At 41.9% G+C, this 20,613-nt stretch overlaps 1 protein-coding gene across 2 annotated transcripts in view; it reads left to right on the plus strand.

The window, feature by feature from the left end:
- Positions 1-11,002, plus strand: part of GRIA4 (glutamate ionotropic receptor AMPA type subunit 4) — a 359,257-nt gene extending 348,255 nt beyond the window's left edge. Inside the window, exons 14-16 of one of the 2 annotated variants that reach the window (XM_057316827.1) lie at positions 4,106-4,220; positions 6,426-6,560; positions 10,664-11,002. In XM_057316827.1, coding sequence (XP_057172810.1) covers positions 4,106-4,220; positions 6,426-6,560; positions 10,664-10,828 — 415 coding nt within the window. In that variant the 3' untranslated portion in view covers positions 10,829-11,002. The remainder of the gene's footprint in view (positions 1-4,105; positions 4,221-6,425; positions 6,561-10,663) is intronic. The other variant, XM_057316828.1, reaches the window with a different exon arrangement.
- Positions 11,003-20,613: the final 9,611 nt, after the last annotated feature.

Genomic DNA, 20,613 nt, shown 5'->3' on the forward strand with positions numbered 1-20,613 from the left:
CAGATTTGGTTTGGTACACATGGACACTAAATAAATGAGTGTCGTCAAAAAATATATGTGACTCTGACCTTGTAGTTCTCAAAAGTCAAGCTGTTGTCCCCATAGGTAGGCGGTAACTTACTGTCACTGAACACGAACTACAAAGTGATATATTCTAAAACGTTACTTCAGATCATAATGAAATGTTATAAAGTCAAGTAAAATATTCCCCCCAAAAGATATCACAGTGTGTTTTGTTTTTGTGCTAAAAACCATTTCTGGTAGGTTGCGTATTGATGTAATATGTAGCACCAAACGAATAGGTGGTTACAATCTAAACGTTAATAGCGTCCTCCTCTGAATTTGTCATAAAAGGCAGTGTTTTAATGCCCTGACCTAACCTAGGACAGAGTAAAGCACCAGGAGGCAGTCACCGTGTCATTTTTGGTTTGTGCCTTCTGCGGGTGACTGGCTTTCTTTTCAGAGTTGCCTGCCTTTGCCGCGTGTCAGACCGAAGCAGAAGAGAAGTTAAATGATGCCAATTATGTGTAGTGGGGATATGCTCATTTAGAGGCCCCAGCCCAAGCATCTCATGTTGTCTGACTTTCAAATACAGACTCTTGATGGAGAAAACTCACTTTTCTGGCGGTGATTCATCTAATGAAGGTGGAAAACCATGGAAAGCTCAACACCCCCATGAATGGGTTCCTTTGAGGAGACAGGTGACCCACTTGCCGTTCACAGGATTATAACCCCGGGGACATCCCCAGCCTTCCATTCAGCAGCAAATTTTTTAATTTCTGCCATGTGCCATATTTGTGGGGAAAAGAGGATTTTCTTTCCTCTCAAGGAGCTCGTGATTTAGTAGACCCGACAGTTGAACTAGAGTCACTGTGGAAGTTTCCGGTCACAGCCCATGGCTACAAAATAATGAGCATCCCCACTCACCTGATAGCCCTTCCCAGAGCATGAAGTTCTGACCCTGGCTGCCCTCAACAACAGGCTTCATGCTGAAGTGTAAAAATTTAAGGAAAGAAATAAAAAGGGCTCTACATCTTAAAAATAATAATAATAATAAAGCAGAAAGGCAGGATTTGGGGGCTGCAAATCCATTTTTTTGAAAATTTACTACTTTAATAATGTTACTATTAGTGCAATGTGGTTTTTTTTAATGATCCTAAGAAATTCATACTTCTCATGAATAAAGTAATAGAAGTGCATTAATTGGCAATGAACCAATTTAAAAATATCATTACAATGTCTAAAACTCATTTTCCTCTCTGATGAATCTGATATAGTTTAGTCTGAACACAAACCATACACAGAATTTTATTTATTGAATAACGTGAGTTATTTAATCCTGGTTCTAGTTGGAAATTTTGGCAATGCCTGTAATCATTAATGATCTATAAAGTTATTGATTTTTTTCTGTTTGATACCTTATTCTACCTTATTCTCCTCTATTCGAGGCACATTCATGAATGTGAATATTCATATAAAAATCATTTTATAAATGTGATTACCAAATAATGTCTTCCTTAGGAATTATAGATCATATGATACCCATTTTTAATTTAGCCCTTTGAAGACTGTAGCCCATTCCTGACTTTAAAGTACTTCACAAGTGGTCTGCTCCCCTTCACCATAGCCATAGAAGCCAACGCAAGAGTGAAGGGATTATTACTAAAAATATGAATTCATAAACAGAAAAAAAAAGTGGCAAACAAAAGCCAGCGATCTCCCAATAATGAATTCCTTCCTCAGTGCCTGGTATTCCACTAGTTGACCATTAAGTTTGGCTGCTAATATCTTAAATTCAAAATTCCAATCTACTCAGAGCCTCTAAAACCAGGCTCCTGCAGTGAATAGCTGAAGGAACAAAGAGGTAAGGGGGGAAGTGAAGGGAGAAGGGGAAAGTAGGACCTTAAGGACACCCCTTCTAGAAGAAACTGGAAGGAAACTCTGCTTTCTTTTTCCTCCCCTTTTCAGCATGAAGTCCTCCTCCCAGAGTACCCCATTCGAGAAGTGCAGCGTAGGTTCATAGAATACACCTATGCAGGTGTTAAAAAGGCTTTGGTGAGCAGTCTGGGGACCTCAAAACTCTTAGAGTATCAAACGAAAAAGCTTGCTCTGGATTCAAAATAATTTAAATATAGCAACCTTGCAGAGAGCCGCCTCTGCATCAGATACGCTGGTAAATACTGTTTTACAAAGGTGAATGAGGTAAGGCTTCTGTCCCCAGGGAGTCCCCAACTCACCAGCCAGCCTGGTGAGGTTCTGTAATAATCACTTCATGACTGGGAGTTGAGGTGTATAGACAGTAAAACCTACATTGGGGCCCGATTCACCAAACACCCCAGTTAACCAAAATCTTCATCCTGCCCCACCCCCAAACTCAGCGTTTAGTAGAAAGTGTTAAATCATGCTCAGATTTTGTTCCAAAATACGATGTAATTTTCTAAGAATGTGCCAAATGCATGTTACTTCTAATTAAATCGTATTGAGAAAACAGTTAAAAAGAAAAATTTATATCTTAGAAACTTTTTTCAGACCTGACAGTACAGCAACAACTTAAAAAGAGTTTTGGCTTAACAGTTAATCAGAAAACTCAATTAACCAGAACCTCCATTTCCTAAGTCTTGCGTTGTGAATGTTTTTAATTGCACAAGCTATGAAGTCAGATTTATAAACCCTGATTCAGCTACTTCCTAGCTGTGTGGCTAGATGATTTAATCTCTCCATGCCTTGGTTTGAGCTAAGTTGGGCGGGTGAGTGGGTCATTTGTAAAATGCAGGTGATCATAGTACCCAAACACGTAAAATGCTTCCGGCAGCTCCCGGTACCTAGGAAGGGTTCCGTCATTGTTAACTAGCATTATCACCATCATTACTACTGCATTACCCGGTTGTGCAGATAAGTTTATGGAATTAATCCCCTGGCAATCAGATCAATGCATGCTTTGTCTCTCTAAATGCACTCAATATTTCCTAGAAGCAGTGAGGCACTGGGAGACAGAGCCAGACAAAATGATTGTGGCAGCCTTAGAAATGTCAAGAGAAATTCAATGAGTGTCTCTCCAAATGTTTGTAAAAGCAAAAAGAAACAGAAACCAACCAAGCCCGGAAACAGTAACAAGAGATGTCAGGAGTTACTGCTCCCCATCCATCATCTCGGACTTCTTTTTTATACACACAGAGGCGGTAACATGGGAATGAAAACCGGGGGCATTCTTAGATTCCTCGGAACACTGAGACTGAGTGATGACTGGCCTGTTCCTCCTTGAGACTCCTTATATAATACCAAATACGAAAGGACTCAAATATGGTAGAAAAGAAAAGTGGGCCTAATTTAGGAAGGGTGTTTTTTCCTAAAAAATCTCTCTTCCCCAAGCCTGTCATGAATCTGCTGGGAAGCATCGTGGAGTACATTATGGTCACTTCCCTTTGTATGCACAGCATATTAATGTGATAGACTCGAGAGAGATATTATTTAGGTTAAATACTGCCATTCAGAAGGGGAGTGTTAGCATGGGCTTAGACTTTTATGATTCACGTATTTGTCTGCTAAGGACCTTCCTGGACCCTTTGTCAGTAATGCCTGCACCCTCTTTCTCTTTCCGTTAGTCCTGGATGAGCACGGTTAAGCAGCCAGTGTAGACATACTTTTATAGCATAGAGTAAATTCCAACAACTGAATCACAGTCTAGGGGAGAGCCCAAGCCAGTCCCCACCAGCTTCTGTGCATGTCAGTCTGTCCATCTGCAGCCATTGCTGTTCATTTCAAAAGTGGGGGGAACACAAGGAGCTTGCGGATCCCAAAGGACTCCCACCATTGTGCTGGGAACATCGTAAATGCTCCAGCAACGCCACCCAGGCCAATAGTTTTGGGTTCACAGTAATTGCATACATTTTATTTACGACTTCTCCCTAGCAGTATGCACCTGTTACCTAAAGCGATGGAGCAGGCCCCAGCCGTATGTCTGGTTCTGCACCTGGGCCTCCCGCACGAGACATAGCGCCTCCTGTGGCCTCTGCTCCGTCACTTTGCCATGCGATTCTAATGTAGTTTGACTTGAATAACATAAAATAACATATATAATGTTATTTATGTTATTTTCCACGTGAAGAACTCCTGTAAACCTTGCCGTTTTGAAACTCAGTGAGGCAGGCGTCTTAGACAAGCTGAAAAACAAGTGGTGGTACGATAAAGGTGAATGTGGACCCAAGGACTCTGGAAGCAAGGTCAGTCGTCGCACTCCGGGGCCTCCCCTTGTGCTCACAGAGCCGTAGCCGCGAGCGGTTGTCACAGTGCACCGACCCACCCACCCGCCCAACTTAGCTCATGCCTTCTCCGAAAATGGCAGCCCGCTCCCCCACTGGTCAGGCTTGGGTTAAAACTCAAACTAACTGCAAAAGTAAATACAGTAATAAAATTCCTTCTGTGATCCTCAGACTCACGTACCACTAATACCAGTAGTGCTTCTGGGTGAGGGTTTCGTTTGTTTCGGAGGCAAAGGCCACGAAACCTATTATTTCAGGAACCGATGCATCCTCAAAACAGGAAGTGGGAAATTGTGTGGTACCCATCCAGAGAAGGATTTTAATTATTCACCCTATCGTGTTTGGAAGTTCAGTCTTCTATCACTATGTTGCCAAGCATTCCACTTTAGTTTGAAGAGGCCCGGTTATGGTTCTGTGCTGACAGGTGCGCAGTGGACTTTCAGACTGGGTTCTACTGAAATGCTTTTAATAAATCAGCGTTTATGAATCATATCCTCAAGTTAAGATCTCTCATTCATGAATTCTTGTTAGGGCAATGCAGAGATCTAGAGACCTGATTCCATTGAGTACAAATAAAAACAGTGTTATAAATGGTTATGTTTCTATTCTAAAGGAAAAAAATGTAACAACGTATCAGTGAATCAAATTACCTGCGCAAATTAATAGAATATAACGAGTGCCCAAGAGCCGTAGTTGAGGATTCTTGAAATCTTTTATTTTTTTTTATTTTCTTTAAAAGAAAAAAATATTAGTTATTCTAAGACATGATACAAGTAAATGGCTTAAATAGAGCCTCCATTCATTGAAGAAAGAGACAAAGTAATGTCACTTGATACCTTTTCAGGGCTTATCCCTACGTTTTAATCAGTTTTTTCCTGCCTTTGAACCAGAGTGGAATGAGACAAGCTTGGCCAATTAATGAAATATTTATTTTAAATCCCTATGTCAAGCCAGAGAAGCATAAATATTTAATGAGCGATGATTTTAAAAATGAGGTGACCTTACATTTTGGCCCAATCAACTAAAGGCATGGCTAACTGGACAGTGTACATAGTACATCTTTTGAATTAAATACTCTCCTAATAAAACTATTTAAGTGTCTGAATCACATTTTGCACAAAACCTACAGCCGGGAAGCTGACGGCCACAGGGCATCCTGCAGGGAGTCTGCCCCAAAGACTTTCTCCAGTCATGTTATGTAATATACGCATTTCCAATTTATGAGAAAATTCTGAAATCTTGTTTCAATTTTAGTATCTTCCAATCATATGCTTGACTATTTCCAAATTTATTTGGAGATAATATGTATGCTAAAACTCTGGAGAATAGTATGTCTTAACTATTAACTAAGTATTTTTAAGTGGGAATGGAATCTTATTTTTAAATCAATAAAAATAGACATAAATTTGTTCCTACAAAAATAATTTATGTCTCAATTAACCATGGTAATTTATATATTTTTAAGTTATTTTTTAAAAAGTTACCTAAATGCGATGCATACATAATTATTCCTAAATAATATGTAAAAGTGACACTTTCCAGAAGATTTTCCATACAATGTGACTGCAAGAACAAATAATGTGTACCCCTACCACATTATTTACATATATCTGGTAAAGCAACAGTGAAGAAAATGTGAAACTGTTAGCTAAAAAAAAAAAAAAAAAAAAAAAAAAACCACGAACAACAAAACTTAGTTCCTTAAGTAGGAAACGTGAAGTGAGATTTATACAAGAGAAATTCAAACATTAAAGTATATGTAATGGCAAGAAAGCCAAAAGACATCCCCTTCCTGTGTAATTGGGTTTTAAAGATGCCATTTTCAAACTTAATAATAAGCCCACTTCTGCCACCCTGTGTAAATATATAAATGCTTTCACATGGCTAGGTATAGTGGTTTTCACTGCATACTTAATAATGATAAAACGTTACAAATTTTATTGAATGTAATTACATGCAGTTTTATGAGTAATCATCATCATTTCACTTCTGAGAGCTGTAAGCTTTATGCTTAAATCCATAAACCTCCATCCGTGATTTATACATGTAAATAATTTCAGGTTAAATTAGGCATTTGCTTTAATTAGCTGTTTGGATTCCGTGTGTTCTTTTGCCTTCTGGGTGTGACATTTCCGCGGTTGACTGGAGTGTCTTTGTCTCCCCCAGGACAAGACGAGCGCCCTGAGCCTGAGCAACGTAGCAGGCGTCTTCTACATTCTGGTTGGCGGCTTGGGCTTGGCCATGCTGGTGGCTCTGATAGAGTTCTGTTACAAGTCCAGGGCAGAGGCGAAGAGAATGAAGGTGGCAAAGAGTGCACAGACTTTTAACCCAACTTCCTCGCAGAATACCCAGAATTTAGCAACCTATAGAGAAGGTTACAACGTATATGGAACCGAAAGTATTAAAATTTAGGGGTAGGACTTAGGGCTGCTACAGTGAGTGCGTGATGCGTCCTGTAATTGCAGTGTTGTGCCCTGTCTGTCTAGTGGTGATACTGCTTGCTTCTGACTAGAGCTTTTCTATTTTTGAAAAACTTCAGTGCAAAGTGGTTCGGTTTTCTTTGGCTGCGGATGCACTGTCGAAACTTTATGTTGCCAATAGATATCTGCATTGAAAGGGTCAGAAAGACAAAAACAAACCTCCAGGATTGCTCTGCAAAATGATCTAAAACAGTAGATCCTACCCGAAATTTGGGAGAAAATGGAAATTCGTTCTGGGTTTCCCTGTAGATGCATCAGGCTAATCTCCGTGGAGCAATCCAATTTTAGGAGAATTGCTCACAAAATCAGCATAAAACCATTTCAGGTGATCAAAGCTCAGACAGTTGCCCACTTTGATGTGATTATGTATTTTCTGAGAAACCGCTCCAAGCACATAGTAAGTGCTCAGAGACTTTAAGCTCCTATTCTGTTTTGCATCAACCATCATTCTATATTTTTTAAGAGTGAAACCCTGCTGTTTGCTCATCTCACAGTACCTTGAGCCACACCTTTAGGTAGGCGTGATTGTTAGAATATTGACTCCAATTCATATTTATTAGATGAATATCAACTTTCACCTTCAAAGTGTCACGAAGGAGGATATGCATTTTAGGCAAGACGGCAGTTTCTCGGTCAAAGATGTCAGCAACGTCTGTGTTCTTTAGGAGGACACAGGAAAAGATAAAAATCGCAGTGAATTATTATGGCCTTCTTTTTTTTCCTTTTCAATCATTTTTAAGTAGGCCCAAGCAGACCCACTTACTCACATCCTCTCACTGTGTCCCAATAAAACATCGTAAATATTCAGTGAAATGTAGGAAATGAAGGTAACTTTTTAAGAATCTTAAGTGTCCACTACTTTTTTTCTCGAGTGAATAGAAAGTGTTTTTAAAATAAGATCTGAAAGCATTTGTCATTGTTCTTCCTAAAATCAGGTCTCTAAGACCCATTTTCTAAAATTATATATAATAGTCAACTGAACAGGCTGCTCACTCTGATTACAATGATGAATGAGCCTCTGAACCCACAGGAGACATTCAGTGCTTGATAAACCTGAGTCGAAAACCCAATATAATTTTCGTAAGATATACATCTGAGGTTATGCCAGGTAAATAAGCTTGTTTTTGATATTTTTAATATAAAAGCTATTGAAACACTTCGTTAATATCTTAAAACAAAGAACAAAAGCCATTCCCTTTTACCAAAATCTAGTTGCTTTTATCCACAATCTAGAAATCAGTGGATGACTGAGTGTAACTATACACAGATGAGCCCCAAGTGGTTCTTTCCCAGTTTGTGGAAAATAATTAAGAACAAGACCCTCCCTTCACTCAGATCAGAATGTTTTGAGCATGTCTTCTGATAGCAAAACAACAAACAAGGAAACTGTCAAGGTCTCTTGACCAATATAGAAATGCTGCTATCTTAATAATTATACAATTGAGGAGAGATTTTCCCAAACAGAAAAACCAGTATGTGACAACTTTTCAGAGTCCATTATTTGGATTTTATTCTGGAATGAATTTTTTGTCTTTAAAAAAGGCTTTTTTTGTTTTTGTTTTTGTTTGGTTTTTGGTTTTGGGGTTTTTTTTTTACAAACTGATTTTTCTTTGGCATAGCAGAAGCATTCCAACCATCAGCAAGGTCCAAGGGTAAGGTTGCAAAGAAAAGAAAATATGAGAAAATTCTAGAAACGCTCATAGATGCCAGTTCATTACCAAAATCTGGAAGGTTGCTAAAGTATAAAATCCCAGGCTATGTACAGACAGTTTATGCGTAATAATGTTTTTGGAGTCAGAACCTGGCATTACAACGTATCACACAAATTGCCTTTACAGTTGGAGTTAAACTTCTAAGACAATAATTTTAAATAAAAACAAAGCATTCCAATCCATGACTTTTAAAAAGACTTAATGGCATTCAGGGTAAATGAAATGGTTTGCACCTAAGAAGACTCGGCAGCTGTTAACTGTACTCGCATATGAAATGGCTTTTTCCTTTCAAAAACTCCTTTGGCCTCAATTACCCAATTTTTTGTTAATCTAAATAATATTGTCCTAGAATCCCAAAAACAAAACCTGAAACCTTCAATGTAGGAAATCTTTACTCTAAAAATGATCATCCCTCATGGTACCATGTGGGGTTAAGGTCATAGCCTTTAGCCTCAATGATCCAAAGAAGCCTAGACCACGTGTAAATTTATTAAAAACAGTTTTTCAATTTGAGCAGCCTCAGTGGGTTCACAGCAAGCTGAATAGAAATGACATTTTATAGAAGAAGCAGGAGTTGTAAATATAAGAATTAATAATGCTAAGAACGGAAAATGCTAAGATGTAAAGAGAAAATAAGGAGCTATCAACGATTTATTAACTGTTACACTCAGTTGCATTCATCTATAGAGAAGGAAAGATTACTTGAGAGCACACGATTCCTGTTTGGGGTGTTTCCTTTCTTTGCAAAGAGAATCAAGAAAAAAAAAAAGAAGCAAAAGTAAATTTTATAGCAAGAGCCTTCTGAAAAAAAAATCCCTTCCAAAAATTACAATGCTTTTATTAATTGTATTTCTTCATCAAAAAAAAAAAAAAAAAACTAAACTAAACCGGTAGATTTTAAAAACTAATTATCTATTTAATGTTAAATGTTGAAAGCAAATCTGAGGAAACAAATTCAAGCTATGGTCTTGGTTCATTTTAATTTAGCAATGAATAGTTTCTGTAGAGATTGTATCCTGACTTCTGATTTCTGAGACAATTCGCTAAAGATCTATGATAATGACCTTGGTTTTTATCATAGTTGAGTCATTGACTAGTATTTTGACTTTATCAGGGTATCTGATCTCTGAACCTATACATTATACGATTTTCTACTCCCATCACTAGTTTCATTATTTAGTATACAGTTATTCTAATACTTCTAGAGCAGAATAAATATAGGGATGGAATTCCTAAAGAATTAGGTAAACTTAAATTCACAACAGGGAATTAAGATACGAGTTACGAGAAATAAATGATCTAAGCCGTAACAAACTTGGGCAATATCTCATTTGCCTTATTTTCCTCTTGAGTTAACATTAAAATTCAGTTACTAGAAAAAATGTGAAGGCAATGAACAAGCAGTAATTAGATTTACATAATAAGACTGCCTGTTTCTCTTCTGTGTAATATTGTTATCTGCTACTGACTTTGCATGACAGAGGACAGGAATGTAATGAGGATTTCAGAGACCTGATCCCATAACATCTCGGTCTGGGAAGTCCCCCAGCGGTGAGCGTTGGTGAGGAATTGAACCATACTTCCTCTCAGTGCACCCTCTTTAAACACTTAGAGCTTCTGAAAATATCAGTCAGCCTCCAGAATAGGTGTCGAATGGACTTCATGTCACTCACTGTGCTGTTCTGGGTCATGTCTATACCTGGTGTGAATGAATGGAGCTGTCTGTGGATAGATCTGTGTTCCAAAAACAGGAAGATCTGTCATGAATACTCTGTGGTTTGTTTAGACAACTCATTAGTTTTAAGGATAACGCCCGCACTGTAAAGACATTCTCCAGCAAGAGCAAGAGGCTCAGTTAAAAATGTTGTCAAACGTAGAGGAGATTTTTTAAGCAGGACCAGAAGTACTAGGGTGTAGAGGGCTGCAAGGGGAAAGCTGTGTCCCGTCCACATTGGCCAAACGAAACCTAGTTTGACGAATTCAAAACTAGTTCTAAAACAGGTAGGACCACAACCTCTAGACCGATTTATTCTTCACTCTAGTTGAGCTTTCCTTTCCTGTAATGAGCAGTTTTCACATGACCCAGAGAATGTTGGAAAAAATGCAGATGTCTAATTATTGATATCTTGGTGTTTGTTGTGTCGCCTTTTGTCGAAGAAACAGAAACATTGTAACAGTCCACGCTCTTTCTGTTTCCTTTCCATGCACCCAGCTGACCTTTTCTGAAGCCATAAGAAACAAAGCCAGATTATCCATCACTGGGAGTGTAGGTGAGAACGGCCGCGTTTTGACACCCGACTGCCCCAAGGCTGTACACACGGGAACTACAATTAGACAAAGTTCAGGATTGGCTGTCATTGCATCGGACCTACCATAAAAACCAAAAACATAATTGAGTGCCTTAATCAAACTGTGTTGGGAACGACGGGAGCGCAGCCCGGGGCGCGCCGAGCAGGTGCCCTGGACCAGGCCCCTGACCAGAGCGGGCAGTGCGTCCCGATGCTCCCGGTTCCGTGGCAGCAATGCGTGCATGAGCTCCGCTCGGAAACCCAAACTCAGATTTTATATCAGGAAAACTCACAATTTAGGTTTTTTCGGGGAGCGGGAGGGGGGGAGCTGGGATGGGTGTATTAACAGCAACAAATTTCACTCGAGTGGACTTAAAAACTAATCAGACTTGCGAGTTAGCGCATCAAACTGTGAAGTTCTTGCTCAGAAAGGCCTGTCTTCACCGCAAGGGATAAACTAGTTAGAGAAGTCAATGAACACGCTAACGTGCGTCTCCAGCACACCCACGTGGTCCGTGGAAGACTCTCCGGCCGAGAAAACACATCACAAAACTGTGATCGGAAAATAATCAACACTCATGTAAATCCTGTGAAAAAATTTAAAGGAAGTATTTACACTTACTTTGGAGAAAACAAATACTGAAACATGCTTGCTTTTTAACTGACGTAAATTCAGTAGAGGACAACACAATTCTTTTTTCTAACCATCTTAGGGAACAATACATGGCAATAATTGATATAAATGCCATCACTGTAATAAACTTTAGAGACTTTTTTTTTTTTTTATAAAAGTCGGTCATCTCCTTGTTGCCATAACCTCCACTCTGTCACATGAGTCGGTGTCCACAGATCGCGTTTGTCTCACTACCCGGAACACACGAAAACGAAGACAGCGTTACCGTGAAATCATCAGTCTGCGATGTAGAATCAAAAGAGACTACGGGTCACTCATGGTATCGATCTTATTTATAATCTTGTTCTGTGTACAAAATTGTGGTTTTTGTACCCACCAAAAAGAATAAAACAACGGACATTCTTACACTATCTACAGAGCTTAAAGTTTGTTTCTTACTGTTATTAAAAGGTATTTGAGAAATTATAAGACTACATAGGAGGGATTGTAGAAGTCAAGTGTGGGCCATATGGGAACGTAGCTAGCTCTTATTTCTGCATAATAAGCTACCCTCTCTTACAGATGTTCGCGTTGTGAGCAGGTGAAATCGTCACAGATGGCGTGTTTGAATTGGGGAATGATCTGTTGTCATTAACAGCAACATACCCTGTAATCGCGTGTTGAAATCTTACTTGACTGTATTTTGCTGCATAAAATAATGTGTCTCTTGGGCTTCTCCCCCCATTCCCCTTGTTCCATTTAAATCACTTGAAGGCACGAATAGTAGTTTGTAGTAGACAAAAAGAAGAATTTGTCCCTGTTTTTTTAACTGGAAATGGTGAAGAAAATTATATCCATGTTTATTTCCCCACCCCACCTTATGTTATGTATGGATTAAATTAACGTGGTTCAAAGGAAGGTGCGGATCATTCGAAATGACAAATGAGTACCAGAGTGCAGCTAACCGTCACACTCTGTAGAGACCTTGGCAGAAAGCACAAGTTAGGATGATTTCGGAAGTGTGGCCTTGAAGGACGAGTTCGGCTCCCACAGGTGGAGAGGCCATGGAGAGCATTAGGGGCGAGTGGGGTCCAACACGCTGCGTGTCGTGGACTGTTGGAGGCGTCGCTGGATGGGCTGCAGCGAGCACAGGCTGTGACATCACAGAAGATAAAGCTGGAGAAGGTGAAGGACCGACCACCTTGCTTTCAGCCTGGAGATTTCCATCTCCCGACGATCTCTGCGCTGCAGGAAGAGCCACCTCTAAAAGCTCAGGTCTGATGACACGCTCACACGCACGGGCCCCTCAGGAAAAGTCCCAAGCTCTGGAGCAGAGCAAATGAGTCCTCCTGGGACCTGGTCCCTACTTCTCTGTCCCGTGACGTCTCTCACCTGACCCAGCGTCCCCCGCCCGCCCGCACACCTCCAGAGCAAGCAGCACGCGGGACCCTGCATTGACTCTTTCCTTGGGCTGTCCCTTTCCCCTGCCTCTTTCCCTCACTAACCTGGACTTCTCCTTCAGTACCAAATCGAATTGTACCTGCCCTAGGAAGGTTTCCATGACGACCCACCACCCGCTGCCTCTGAGACCGAGTTAGGTGCCCTTTCCACGTTTTCTCCCCATCACAGCACTTGCCATGTACCGCATTGTACTTGCCTGTGTACTTGTCTGTATAACTTCTAGACTGTAAGCTCCTTGAGGGCAGGGACTGTGTCTATCTTGTTCACAGTTGTATCCCCAGCACCCAGCACAGTGCCTGGCATATTGTAGGTGCTTAATAAATATTTGTTGAATGAATGAATAAATTGAATTGAATTAATTTAATTAAGTGGAAACAGAAAGACAGTATCTTTCCTCGTTAATAGTCTCTACTGTGTGTGTTAAGTAAATAGGTCAAAACGAAGGCTGGGGGCGCCTGGGCGGCTCAGTCGGTTGGGCGTCTGACTCTTGATTTCAGCTCAAGTCATGATGTTAGGGTCATGAGATCAAGCTTCACGTTGGGCTCTGTGCTGGGCATAGAATCTGCTGAATATTCTCTCTCTCCTTCCTTGGCCCCTCCGCTCCCATCCCCTCTCTTTCTCTCTCTATCACTCTCTCCCTCTCTCTCTCTCCATCCCTTAAAAAAAAAAAAAAAAAGGAAGGCTGAAGGATGGCTGATTCCATGACGTTGTCTGTCTCACTGGAAGGAGTGGCTAAGAAAACAAGATGATCTGACGAATTTTCTGATCAGAGGAGACGTTATTACATGTCATTGTACTAGCTGTGGAATAATTTATTTAGCTAGAGAAATTGTCATAAGGTAATTAAATAACCCAAACCAGCTGGCTTGTTTTTTTTTACCCATTCTTCTAAAGATCTCTTTCATTTAAGTCTCAGAGTCGATAAGTGACATGACATTAAAAAGTTGTATTTCTCATAGTTTAATTTCTTCTTTTTGTTTTGCATCATTTTCTTTCTATATTAGTAATAGTCATATAGTTAAATTCCTATATTTCTCGTGGAATAATTCTGCCAAAACCAGAATGTTAAATCTGCCATCAGGACAAAGGGCTACCCTATCTGGACTCCAATCTGAGGAAATGCTATAAAGCTAGGTAATGTGATTTTAAAACATTTATGTTTAAATTCAGTTAAAAACATTTAAGTTAAAACTTTTAGTTCCATAAAGAACTCAATTATCAAGCAAGCAAGACCACCATCTAGTGCAGAATTTCCTGAATATATCAGGCTAAACCAATTTTGAAGCTCCATCAGCTGGTTAAATGTATACAATGACCACATTGGAAGGCTATAAAGGACCCTCAGGAGAACCACTTCGTTACACTCAATTCAACAGCTACTAATTAAAAATGGCAGGCCCCCTGTTCCAGCACTAGCTTTAGGCTTGCTTTGGGCGGCTCCCTGGTCTCCCCACCGGCTGACTGTCAGCTCATGCGTCCATTCCCCTAAGGCATAGCACACGGCAGGTATAAATACATATCTGCCAATGTGTAAACACAACTTTATATATTACGTCAGTATCCCTGAAAAAAACATGCTCTGCTGATTTTCCCAGAAAACAGAATATTCCGATTTGCAACACCAATGAAGTACAACTAGAAATAAGCACTAAATGAAAGCGACATCAGGGGAGTTTCTGAAAAAACAAATTGGAACCATGCGGATTCATTTGTGTTCTTAGCATGAGGCTGCATGAAAAGTGCCCCTTCTCAAGCACGTTCATAAACAGCCTTTAACTTCAGACGGAGCAGCAGGCTAGCGTGCTTAGCACTTGTACCACCGACGCGCGTGTGACAGGTGGTGTGCTCACAGAGTTCCTAACAGCTAGTACCAGTCTTGTCAAAAGAGGATTGTGTTTCTTTAAGGAAAGATGTTGATCAATTAGAAAATGAAGGTGAAATTTGGAAATTGTACCTCAAAAAAACAACAACAACAACAACAGAGAACTAAATCATTTCCCATGAAATAGAATAACCTGTTTATCTTACTTTGATTTTATTTTCTTTGGCGGAAGCGGCGGGAGGGCAGGGGAATGAGGGAAAATAAGAGATAAGGCAAAGGAGACCTTAAGAAAGCAGAAAGCTGGCAAAGGCCGGTAGTACAGCCCTGCGGCCCAAAAAACTCAGAACAGGGCTGTTGACAAATGATTTTCCACTGTTAGGTGAGTAATGAATGTCTGATATATTCCTCTTCCTGCGACCTGCTTACAAATTTTGCTATGAGCCACAGGCTGGTATTTGTGGTCGGATTAAAGGGAGTCAAGGAGAAAATTCTAAGTCCCATATTTGGGTTGATGCTAGGCCAGAAATAACCCTAATAACATGTCTCCTTCCCACAGAATTGGACAGAGATTTAGTTTGGGACTTGTCCTTCCTCATGGAGAAGAGCGAAGTCTCGTTCAATTTTTTCTGGATCTGGAGAAGATGGTAGGTGCGAGAGGACCTCTACGACACATACATAAATGTCCTATTAAATTATGATGCTTAAGTCATGGCTCCCGTGAGGGGCTGACTTAGGAAATTCGGGATCCTGGAATCCTGAACACAACCTGAGCCTGCTCAGATAGATTATCTTGATTTCCTCCTCCGTCTCTTTTGACCGACACTTCTGAAGTTCCTAAACATTTAGCAATGGCTGAAAACTGTGTAGAGACTTATTTCTCGAGCAGAATGGGTCTAGAGTCATGGCAATCAGAGTTTCAATATGTGATTCCATGAACTGACTGGCTAAATGAATAAAGGACTGCATGAAGACCCTTGAAAGAAATTGTACAGAAACCTAGTCAGCTCCTCAGGGTGAGTTCCCCAGTGTAAACACGAACGCCCTCCACGTTTTGTAGCAAAGAAGGGATTTGGAACAATTTAGGCCATAACTGGCTTCTCCTGAAGATTGACCTTACCCTTTGGTCACCTAAAATTGGTGCTTTTCAGACTCGTAAGGAGTTGAAACTGACGAGCTCCATCTGCCTGAGACTTTCCCAGAGCCGTGATTCCCGCCGGTATTCTTATCTGTGTCTAAGCACAATTAAAGTCTGACCCCACCATTAATCTTCCAAGACCACCGTTAGAGCAGGAGGCTTCTGGATCCTGGGCCTCAGACCTGCACAGCAACTTGGAGCTTGGTCCACTAAGCCTCCATCCGTGGCATCCTTGGTCACAGCCTCACAGGGAAATCGTCCCTCTCTCATCCCAAATTCTCCTTCAATACACTCCTGTGTTTCTCATCCTTCTCCCATTCATCTCCCCACTGCCTCCCTCTCTTCCTGACCTTGACATCATTCTCCCTAGTACCGTCACTACACAGTAAGGAAACTCCCGCATCCTCAAGCTGTCCCCAGAGAGCAGAGTCCAGTGCCCTGATGGCATCCCTCCACATACCACCTGCTTGGAAGGGAAGGGAATGGCCATCCTGGCAGTTACACCTCTGACCCAAATGTATAAGTCCCTCCTCTTTGAGGTATAGGTCGTCCACCATGCCATCAAATGGATTGCCCATTGTCTGTTGTGTCTGCTGAATTCTCCACCACTGCTCCACATTCATCAATGATTGTGGCATTTGGCTCATTCTTGCACTGCACCCCAAGTTCTAGTATCATCTTGAGCGACCTCAAGGCCAGTGGAGGTACTTCATTTAAACCCTAGCCTTGCAGTTCCTAGACTTCCTATTGGTCTCTGCCTTTCCCTTCTGGAAAGGGAGCTGAAGCACACATCCTGTGTCTCTGCAGGAATTTCTCACCCAAGACTACGGTTTTGCCTTGAGGCGAGGGGAGGACGGAGTACTGAGAAGGTCTCACCCTGCAGGCTGTGAGGTGAAGGGAAAGCTGCCTGCCTCTGACCGGGGCTGCGTTCCACAGAGGGGAGGGCTAGCTAGCCGGCTGGCCGCACAAGCCTGGTGCTCGGGAAGCGGCCACACCTGCCGGCAGGAGGGAGACAACGAGAAGCAGGGCGCGGGGCGTGGAGCCGGGCGGCTGTGATGCAGGTGTGGACGGGCGGCTGGAAGTGATGAGTTAATGATTGATTACACGTGATGAGCGTAATCATTAAAGTAAGGGGCTCCGAGAGCTTCCGGGTCAGGGAGCACGCCCACCTCCCAGGAGGGTGACACGGCCCAACTCAGGGACACACGCTCCGGCACCGGGGACCCTCCCAGAGTGGGCTCCAGGCATCCCTTCTCCGGCTGCTCATCTGTAAACTGTGTCGTAGCTGTTAAGACGCTGATAAACCTGGTAAGCGCTCGTCCTGCTTGCTGTGAGCGGCTCTAGCAAGTAATGGAATCCGAGAAGTTCATGGGAACCTCTGATTTGTTGCCAAATGGGACAGAGGGGGTGGGTAGCCGGGGACCTACTAGCTGCTGGTGCCTGAGTGCGGGGGGAGCGGTCTCGTGGGCGTCCGTGCTTAGCCTGTGGCATCTGACACGACGCGGTCAGCGGTGAGCGAATTTGTAAGATGCCCAGCTGGCGTCATGGAGCGTTGCTAGATGTGGGGAGAGAACCCACACATTTGGGAACCCGATGCGTCAGAAGAGCTCTGAGTGAGTAAAGACACACAGAAGGAACACTAGCGAGTTTTTCTAACACAGTGGTTCTATTTCTAGACCAGAGTGGGAAGTTTCACCAAACCATTACTATTTTAAACCATTTACTCATTCAAAAAGCATTTATAATGGGTATGAACATTAAGAATAGGTTCTTTAAAGGAATCTAATTTCTCTTCCAGGGCCAATGAGGCCAATGAGGCATTTGCTGCAAGAGTGAAATTTAAAGGGGAACCAAAAAGTCAATAATCAAGGTAAATAACATTGTAAATATTTTTAAAAGTCAAAATTTTTGTAAAAGATATCAAAAATTTAGTACGATTCAGAGTTGCATGTCAAACCATCTAAGACCCCAAGGTTAAAGAAAAAAAAAAATCTGTCCCTTTATACATGTTTTTTTATGTTTAATGGTTAACTTTATTGCAGAATACTGAGGTGGTTGAAAAAATATTGAAAATTAGATGTATTAAAACCAAAAATATTCATTTAGGTTTAACTATTTTGTATTAAAACAAAATCCTCTTTTTACTTTCTTAATTTAATGTAAGCAGACTCCTCAGTAATACTTCCAAAATCCACTTCTTTATCTTTTCAATTGAGAGAATTGACGTTGTTGATAATTTTTCTTAACTAAGGACAGATCTTAAATAATTCATAATTAACTTCAGCTTACCAGAATGTCTTTTGCATGGTGCCATTTTTGAAATTCAATACATTCATTTTTTAATTTTCAAATGTCGGTATCTTGCTTATCAAGCATATTTGCATTTATTTTTATTATTAAAAATATCACACTGAAATATCATGTATCGATTCCCAAATTTTTTGGAGCACCAAGGGAGTACCATGTCCTGGGCTCCAGCTCCAGCCAGAGAAAGTCTTGCCCACCCCACGCACAACCACATTAAGTTTCTGAGTCTGTCCACGCAGTGCCTTCTGATGGAAAACTCTTTTCTGCTCTGTTTGTGACTTTGGTGACAAAATTGACCCAGACTCCTCTCAGGGGTCACTCCCTCTTTGAAGCCTCTCTTGAACCGCACTCAGGAAAAGATGGTCCCTCCGTTCTCAGGCCCCGCTAAGTCCTGTCCGTGTGCTGTCGGATCACGTACCATGTGTCTACTCCAGATGCATTCACTGTGAGCCTCGCGGGGCAGGAGCTGTCTCGCACGGCTGTGTACCATTTGTGCCCGCACAGGCACCCGGGAGGACTTCATAAATCCTGAACGGAGGAAGGGAGGGAAAGAGGGGGACGGAATAAGGGAGAGAAGCAGGGTAGACAAGACTAGACAGCAGTCTAATAAAAAAGAAGGGTGTGGACGGTTATCGATGAGAAGACCCATGGGGTGACCTACTTTTTTTCTTTATTTGGCTACATAAATCCATACTCTTTTCAGTTTTAAGTCCTAGAAACTCCAGCTGAAACAACTTCACCACCCGCCCAAGGTGATGGTGGAGGGAGGTGTTCTAAAATCAAACCCAGGATTTAATTTATCGAGGCCTGACCCCGCCAATGACACTGAAAGGCTTTTAGGAATGACATTGCCACGCCACGCCACGAAGGACCGCGGGGAAAGCCGCAGGGTCCAGTCAGAGGCAGAAGCAGGAGGGAGTGAAAAGCCACGGCCAGAGCTCCTGTGGGAGTTTCTGTGGGAAAGGTGAGGCGGGGCAGGCCAGCAGTGTAGGACTGGCCAGGTTGAATATGGCGGAAGGTGGAAGATATTGAGAGGCGTCTATGCAGCCAGTACGTCAGAATGAATATCCTTATCATCCTGTTTATTTGCAGAACCATCCAAAGCAACATGAGCTCTGGGCCAGGACCTAGGTCATCTTTAATGGGAAAGAGAATCCTCCGAATGGTCCCGTTGGCCCAGAGACGGCAAGGCCAAGCCAAGTCTACTCCTAGCTCGCATGTGTACAATGCGGCCCATCGAACAGAGTCCCCGAACACACGCTTGGCCGCCACTGCCAGCTCTGTGGGTAGGGAGCCGTTCCTGGACAGGTGGTGGATGAGTCATAAACTGGGCGGACTGACGTTTTAACATTTTAATTCAAAGGATCTCCAGGGAGATTTTGAAAGACATAGGCATACAAATTTTTTATATGATAAAATATTCCAATTTTATTCAGTGAAATTAATTTTGGTTATTTTAAAATTATGGTAGAGAGCGATGGCAATGACCATTCCCTGGATCTGAAAAAGCTTTGCTCTGCTGATTGTCACTCTGGGACAGAAAATGAAAAGGTCAAGGGTGAAAGCAACATGATCCAAGGCGAAGGGAAGGGAAATGCATGAAGTCTTTGGAGAGCAGCTTGACAAACGTATTTTGGTGATGTGGGTAGGAGGACATCTTAAAACAGGGCAAAGAACATTTGAGGACATTACACTTGATTCAGAAGGAACTGGGGGACCCGTGAGAGGGAAGACAAATTTCTAGTATCTTTGAGCTGATTTCTAGCCTTAAGCTGATTAGTAAGAATGAGGCTCAGACGCACTGACACCCGCCACATCCCACCTGGTAAGGTAGCGCTGAGACCGGACCTGTGGTCTTTCCAGAACTTTCGTCTTCCACGACTTCATGTCCTGTTAATTCTCAGGACATAATAAAGGCAGTGCTTGGGGACATCTATTCTGGAAGTGTCGTGCATGGAGGATTAGAAAGGAAGGGGCAGGAAGCACTACCACGCTAAGGACGACCCCTGAGGTTGGAGGTGGCAGATGGACTTTCTGTTTCAACTTACTTATTTTTTTTAAAGGTCATTGGGTCACTTCAGAAAAATAAATGGTAAAAAAATTAAAGGGTATTTCCTGATGAAAGTCATTGAGAAAGTCCTTCTCAGAACTTCGTTATCAAAATCCAAACTGCATGATCACTGTCTTTTTACTCCTGACTCACTGGTCTGGGTTCAAACAGCGGGGTCGTGGCACCTCTCTGGATGGTGGTAAATGCGTCTTTCGGGACTTCAACCAGTTTAGCATCTTTCCCCCCAAGAAGACAGGGCTTCTTTGGTTGTCTTCTAGCTGTACTTATGCTAAACCCTTTCTGATTTGTGCTTGAAGTGATACATTTGTCCGTCCTCCTCTGGGTTTTCAGGAAGGCGCTGCGTAACCCCCGCCTGGTGTGACGCGTATAGAGGAGCACGCACGTCAGAGAGAAGCTACAGACTGAGAAAGCAGACAGGCGGCTAGTGTTCCGGGAAGACCTGTGGTCTGACAAGAGTGAGCGGAA

Source organism: Ursus arctos, unplaced genomic scaffold (genome assembly GCF_023065955.2).
Source record: "Ursus arctos isolate Adak ecotype North America unplaced genomic scaffold, UrsArc2.0 scaffold_22, whole genome shotgun sequence".
NCBI lineage: Eukaryota > Metazoa > Chordata > Mammalia > Carnivora > Ursidae > Ursus > Ursus arctos.